The sequence below is a fragment of the Nomascus leucogenys genome, chromosome 16 (assembly GCF_006542625.1).
Source record: "Nomascus leucogenys isolate Asia chromosome 16, Asia_NLE_v1, whole genome shotgun sequence".
In the NCBI taxonomy this organism is placed as follows: domain Eukaryota; kingdom Metazoa; phylum Chordata; class Mammalia; order Primates; family Hylobatidae; genus Nomascus; species Nomascus leucogenys.
Window position 1 is genome coordinate 18132061 of NC_044396.1, and position 7471 is coordinate 18139531.

The 7471-nt window shown below is 34.7% G+C and overlaps 1 protein-coding gene across 4 annotated transcripts in view; it reads left to right on the forward strand.

Moving 5' to 3' along the window:
* Positions 1 to 2649, forward strand: part of NBN (nibrin) — a 52007-nt gene extending 49358 nt beyond the window's left edge. For 2 of the 4 annotated variants that reach the window (XM_003268277.3, XM_030795431.1), the window contains exon 16: positions 351 to 2495. In XM_003268277.3, coding sequence (XP_003268325.2) covers positions 351 to 381 — 31 coding nt within the window. In that variant the 3' untranslated portion in view covers positions 382 to 2495. Of the gene's footprint in view, positions 1 to 350 lie in introns of all 4 variants that reach the window. The other 2 variants (XM_030795428.1, XM_030795429.1) reach the window with 2 other exon arrangements.
* The last annotated feature ends 4822 nt before the right edge of the window (positions 2650 to 7471 follow it).

Genomic DNA, 7471 nt, shown 5'->3' on the forward strand with positions numbered 1-7471 from the left:
GTGCAAATGATATGCTTTTATTATGGGGAGGAATGGGGATCTTTGAAGCCATACAGAAAGAAGTGTAAACATACCTTCATTTTTAAACTGTTTTCATTAATTATTTTAAAGCTTTACAGGATTTTTGTTATTGTTGATTTTTTTGTTTGTTTTTACCATATTTTCATCAAAGCAACATCAAAGGGATAAATGAAAATAAAAATGTCAGTGCTTAATATCTGATCCTAAGGACAAAATTGTCATTCCCATCCTATTTGCCAAAGTGTGACTACAGTTTGAAAGTCCATTACCTTCAAAAGAAATACCGTCCCTTATCTAAATATCATTTAACCCCATTTCTTTCTTTGCAGATACAATCCTTATTTAAAAAGGAGACGATAACTGAGGATTTTAAAAAGAAGCCATGGAAAAACTTCCTAGTAAGCATTTACTCCAGGCCAACAAGGCCACCAAGGTTATATGAATATATAGTGTATAGAAGAGATTTAAGTTACAATATTTTATGGCCTAAATTTATTAAATAAAATGCACAAAACTTTGATTCTTTTGTGTGTAACAATTGTTCTGTTTTCAGGCTTTCTCATTGCATCTTTTTTTTTATTATTATATGTGTTTTGTTTATTAAATAGTTAATATAGTCACAGTTCAAAATTCTAATGTACGTAAGGTAAAGACTAAAGTCACCCTTCCACCATTGTCCTAGCTACTTGGTTCCCCTCAGAAAAAATTCATGATACTCATTTCTTATGAATCTTTCCAGGGATTTTTAAGTCCTATTCAAATTCCTATTTTTAAATAATTTCCTACACAAATGATAGCATAGCATATACAGTGTTCTACACCTTGCTTTTTTACTTAGTAGATTAAAAACTATAGGAATATCAAAATAATTTTTTCTTTTAATATTTTTTCTTTTCCATTATGCTGTAGTCTTACCTAAACTCTGGTGATCCAAACAAAATGGCTTCAGTAGTGCAGATGTCAGCTACATGTTATTCTAGTACTAGAAACTGAATACCATGTGGAGACTTCATCAAACAAGGGTTTAGTTTTCACCAGAATGGAAAGACCTGTACCCCTTTTTGGTGGTCTTACTGAGCTGGGTGTGTGTATGTTTTGAGCTTATTTAGAGTCCTAGTTTTCCTACTTACAAAGTAGAAATGGTGAGATTTTCTTTTTCTACCTTAAAGGGAGATGGTAAGAAACAACGAATGTCTTTTTTCAAACTTTATTGACAACTGATTTTCAACTCTGTGTTCAAGAATATATTCATGTACCTGTGATCCAGCAAGAAGGAAGCTCCAATCAAGAATCACTACAACTGCTTAGTTGTTTGGAGAATGAGAAATGGAACAGTGAGGAATGGAGGCCATATTTCCATGACTTCCCTTGTAAACAGAAGCAACAGAAGGGACAAGACGCTGGCCTCTACATCACTGTCACCTTCCAAATCTTGTGGAAGTGCATCTACTTGCCAGAACCAAATTAACTTACTTCCAAGTTCTGGCTACTTGCAGGTGGAACTCCAGCTGCAAGGGAGTTAGGGAAATGAAGTTTTTTTTAAAGCTTCTCAGCCTTCCTAGGGAACAGAAATTGGGTGAGCCAATCCGCAATTTCTACTATAGGCACTGAGACCAGTTAGATTATTGAAATATTATAGAGAGTTATGAACACTTAAATTATGATAGTGGTATGAAATTGGATAGAACATGGGATACCTTAGAAGTAGAATTGACAGGGCGTATTAATTGATGAAATGGAGTCATTTGAGTCTCTTAATGGCCATATATCATAATTACCAAGTGAAGCTGGTGGAACATATGGTCTCCATTTTACAGTTAAGGAATATAATGGACAGATTAATATTGATCTCTGTCATGCCCACAGTCCCTTTCTAAGGAAGACTGCCCTACCTATAGCAGTTTTTATATTTGTCAATTTATGAATATAATGAATGAGAGTTCTGGTACCTCCTATCTTTACAAATATTGGTGTTGACAGTATTTTACCTTTTTTACCATTCCAATGGGTGTGTAGTGATGTTTCATTTTGGTTTTAATTTGTATATCCCTGATAGCTATAATTGGGTCATAGAAATTCTTTATACATTCTAGATGCAAGTCTCTCGTCAGATATGTGTATTGAGAATATTACACCTAGTCTGTGGCTTGACTATTTTCTTTATGCCTTTTGATGAATAGAAGTTTTAAATTTTGACAAGGTCAAATTTATTTTTTCTTTTATGTTTGATATTTTTTCTCTCCTATTCAATTTAACCCCAAGATTTCAGATATTCTGCTTTATTATATAAACTTTATATTTTTATATTTGTGATCTATCTTGAATTGATACGTGTGTTGTGAATTATGGATCAGGGTTCTTTTTTTCCCCCCATACAAGTATCCAGTCATTGTAACACTGTTTATTGAAAGAATTATCCTTTCCTCATTAAATTACCTTGCCAATTAGTAAAAAATCAATTAACCATAATGGTGGATCTGTTTCTGGACTTTGTTTTGTTACATTGAAATGTTTGTCCATCCTTGCAGTCATACCACACTGCCTTGAATTACTGTAGCTGCATAGATGCTCCTTGACTTAAGTTGGGATTACATCGTAATAAACGCAACATAAGTTGAAAATACTGTATTTAAGTCAAAAGTGCATTTAATACACCTTAACCTACATCATAGCTTAGCCTAGCCTACCTTAAATGTACTCATGACACAGTAGCCTATAGTTGGGCAAAATCATCTAACACAAAGGCTTTTTTATTGTAAAGTACTGAATATCTCATCTAATTTATTGAATACTAAACTGAAAGCAAAAAACAGAATGATTGTATAGCTACTCACTATTAACGTACACAGCTGAAAGCGTGCACTGGGCCTGAAGAATGTTTGAAGCATTGCACTAAAATTGCGGCATGATGGGGAATACTACAGCAACAGGATTATCAGTTTCCCTACTGATTAGGCTTGAGTAGAAGCATTGGTTGAAGGCACTAAGGGCATCGAAACGATGGTTTAGCAGGAATAGTGTTCTTCACAAAGAGTAAGAATCGGTTTTTACCCTCCTGATGCTGTGGCTGACGGAGCTACGGGCTTGCTGCTGCTGCCCAGCGTTGCAAGATTGAGTATTGTATGGGCACATTACTAGCCAGGGAAAAGAACAAAATTCAAAGTAGGCTTTCTACTGAATGTGTATCACTCTTGTACTACCATCTAGTCGAAAAATGGTAAGTCAGGACTATGCAGGAAGTCTAGAAGTCAGATACATCAGTCCTCTGAGCATGTCAGTTTCTATCCCAAAAATCAGCTAGAATTATTGTGCTGAATCTAAAAATCAATTTGTGAAGAACTGACATCTTAAAAATATTCAATCTTCCAATCCATGCATGTAAAATGTCTATTCATTTACTTAGATCTACTCTTTCCACATTGTTTTGTAGTTTCACTGTAGAGGCTTGGACATCTGTTTTAAATCTGTCCCTAAGCATTTTTTTGGTACTGTAAATGATACTTTCAAAAAGTTCATCTTGCAGTGATTTATTCTATATGAAAATACAATTACTTTTAGTGTATAGAATTTGGATACTGTGAACTTGCTAAACTCACCTATTCTGGCAATTTTTTTTTTTTTTTTTGGCAGATTCCTTAGGATTTTAAGTACACAATCATGTCATTGGTGAATACAGGCAGTTTTACTTCTTCCTTCCAGTTGTTTTTGTCTTTTCTTTTTCTTACCTATTACAGTGGCTATCAATACGATGTTAAATGTCTTTATTTTTTATCTCAAGGAACTATAGATTTTCTACCTCTAGTAGTTTCAGTAGTTTGCATCTTTAAGGACTTCGTATGTTCCAGTAAGTTGTGAAATGTATTGGTATAAAAGTTTATAGTATTTGCGTTAAAATGTCTGTAATATGTCATGGAGTCTCTCTTTCCTTTCTTGTTACCTGAACCTTGTGTTCTTTAGTTCTTATCTAACTAGAAGTTTATAAATTAAATTTGTTTGAAGAACATTTAATTTCATTGATTTTTCTCTAATGTTTGTCATTTTTCTATTAATTATTTAGTATTTATTTATTTATTTATTGAGACTCTGTCTCGCTGCTGCCCAGGCTGGAGTGAAATGGTGCGATCTTGGCTCACTGCAACCTCTGCCTCCCAGGTTCAAGTGATAACGCCTGCCTCAGGCTCCTGAGTAGTTGGGATTACAGGCATGAACCACCGCGCCTGGCCTCTCCTTTTTCTGTTTCATTGATTTTCACTTTCCTTGCATCTGCTTACTTAGGTATTAATTTGCTCTTTTTCCCTAGTCCTTTGTGGATCATTGATTTTAAACCCAGCTTCAAAAATGAGTATTTAGAATTTCACTCAACACACCTCTTTAGCTGCATGTGACAAATTTGGTTACTTGAGTGATCTTTTGGCTCAAAAAATGTCCTAATTTCCCTGTGATTTTTTTTTCACTGACATATGGACTAATTTCCAAATATAATTTTTCCATCTACCAAAAGATGTAATAGTTAATTGCTATTTATTTCTATATGTTACTATTTCTAAAATTCCACTGTTGTCAGAGATCATACTCAGTAATATTTTAATCTTTTTAAATTTTTTGAGACTTGTTTTATGGGCAAGCATATTGTTGGCCTATTTTGGTAAATATTCTGGTTGCACATAAAAAGAATGAGTATTCTGCAGTTTAGGGGTGTAGTTGTTCTATAAATGTCAGATCAGTGGTTGGTAATGCCACTGAATATCCCTTACATCCTTTCTGATTTTGTCTACTCAGTCTTCAACTATGATTGTGAGTTTGTCTCACCTTAGTTCTCCACTGTCTTTTATGTATCTTAAAACTCAGGAATTAGGTGCATATACATTTAGAATTGATATGTTCTCATTAACTAAACATTGTTATAAAATATCTATCTCTAATACTTGTCTTGAAATCTTTTATTAATATTCTCATGGTATGTCTTTTTCCATTTTTATGTATAACCTATTGGTATCTTTATATTTGGATAAAGCTCTTGTAAACCTTGTTGAAGCTTTTTATTGAATCTGATGATCTTTGCTTTTAAGTTGGTGGTGCTTAATCCACTTGTATGTAAATATAATTATTGCTACGGTTGGGTTGGAGTATATGATCATGGTTATTTTCTCACTTATTTTGTCCCATCTGTTTCTCTTTTTCTGCCTTATTTGAATTATTTTTTAGTATTCCATTTCATCTCTTCTGTTGGCTTTACAGCGGTACCTTTTACTTGTTTTTAGTAGTTACCATAAGGATATGCATTCTTATCTAAAATTAATAACACACCACTAATTGTATAATGTATACACCTGATAAAAGTATACTTCTGCTATGCACAGTGGCTCATGCCTGTAATCCCAGCACTTTGGGAGGCTAAGGCAGGCAGATCACTTGAGCTCAGCTTAAGATCACCTTGGGCAATATGGCAAAACCCCGTCTCTACAAAAAATTAGCTGTGTGTGGTGGCACTTCCCTGTGGTCCCAGCTACTTGGGAGGCTGAGGCAGGAGGATCGCTTGAGACTGGGATGAGGCTGCAGTGAGCCAAGATTACACCACTGCAATCCAGCCTAGGAGACAGAGTGATACCCTCTCTGGGGGAAAAAAAAAAAATACTTCTATTTGTCTTTCTATACGGTGCTATAATTATCGTATATTTTACTCTACATGTCCTAAATCATACAATTTTTTACTTTTTGTTTTAAATTGTTTTTGGTTAAACACATTCTCAACAGTCAATTGGATTTTGAATAATCTAAGAAATTAGAAAATACATAATTTTTATTTACCATTTCTGGCATTTTTCTTTCTTTCATGTAGATATATCCAGGTGTCATGTACCTTCAGTGTGAAGAATTTCCACTTTTTGCAGTGCAGGTCTTGACAGCATATTTTCTCAACTTTCACATATCCAAAAATGACTATTTCACTCGTTTTGAAGAATATTTTCACTGGATATAGAATTTTAGTTTGGCAGTATTTTTACTTTAGCAATTCAAAGATATCTAAGACTGTCTTCTTGATTGCATTTTTTTCTAGTCATGTATTTCTTCTCATCATTGTTCCCTTTTTTCTCCAACAGCTTTTAAAGTTTCCTATTTTTCAGCAATCTATTAGGTGCATAGGTGTGGTTTCCTTAATATTTATCCTGTTTGCAGTTTGAGTTTCTTGGATCTATGGGTTATAGATTTCTTAAATGAAATTTGGAAATTTTTCAGCTTTTAATTCTCCAAATATGTATTTTTCTGGCCCAGTCTTCCTCTCCTTTTGAATTCCAACTATACATGTTAGACACTTGATATTATCACATCAAGTCTGGCAACTGTTTTTTTAGTTTCCTCTATGCTTTTTTTGGATAGTTTATATCAACCTGTTCTCAAGTTCATTGATCTTTTCTTCTCCAGTGTCCGGTATGTTAAGCTCATCCAGTGAATTTTTCATTTCAGAATGTACTTTTCAGCTATAGAATGTTAACTTTTTAGTTTTTCTTCTGAGATTCCTCACTTGTTCAGTGTCATTTTAATATTTTGAACATATTAACTTTTAAAGTACTTGTCTGCGACTTCCAACATTTATATCAATTCTTAGATCTGTTTTGATTGCTTGTTTTGTGTCACATTTTCTTGTCTGGACACCCAGTAGTCTTTTATTGTGTGCTGGACATTGTTGATGCTGTTGTGACAGTCTGGATTTTGTCTTCCTTGAGGAGTGTCTAGTCTTGTGCTGGCAGGCAGTTAATTTACTCACAGATCTGCTTGATCCTGTTGAGGCTTAGTTTGGGGCAAATTAAGGTACCCCTATTCGCAAGGCATGGCCTTTTTGGGGTTTCAGCTGAATGCTTGAGGTGTTCAGCAAGGTCTGGCTCTGCTATTTGGCCAGAATTCCAATGTCTTCCAGAGCTGAATACCTTCAAAGTCTCCACTCGGCCCCTAACTTACAGCTGCTGATCCCTAAAGCCCCATGGTTTCTCCCTGTACTGTTTAGTATTGTGCCAGATATAAGAATATTACGCAGATTTCTGCAGCGGCTTCTCTGCAGCTTCCTCCTCCCCAGTACTCTGCTCATCAAATTCTAGCAGGAACCCTACACTGTGTTATTTTCTCCCAACCATACTCCGTGTTACTTTGCAAAGTACCTTCAAGCAGAAAGTCGGTGATTATGGAGCTCACCACTTGTTTCTTTTCTTAAAAATCAGTCCTGGACTGCTGTCTACAACCGTATGAAAACACTGCTTTATATATTTTCAAGCGTTTTATAGTTATTACTGTAAAAGGTAAGCCCTATTCTTATTACTCCATCATGATTAAAACCAGGACGCCATCCTTTTATTTTTAATTTGAAGGTTTTCATTCCTTTTATGCTTTATCAGTCATGATCTTTACCTTTTTTACCCTGTTCCTTCCCCAGACACCATTTCTCTTGAATAATCTG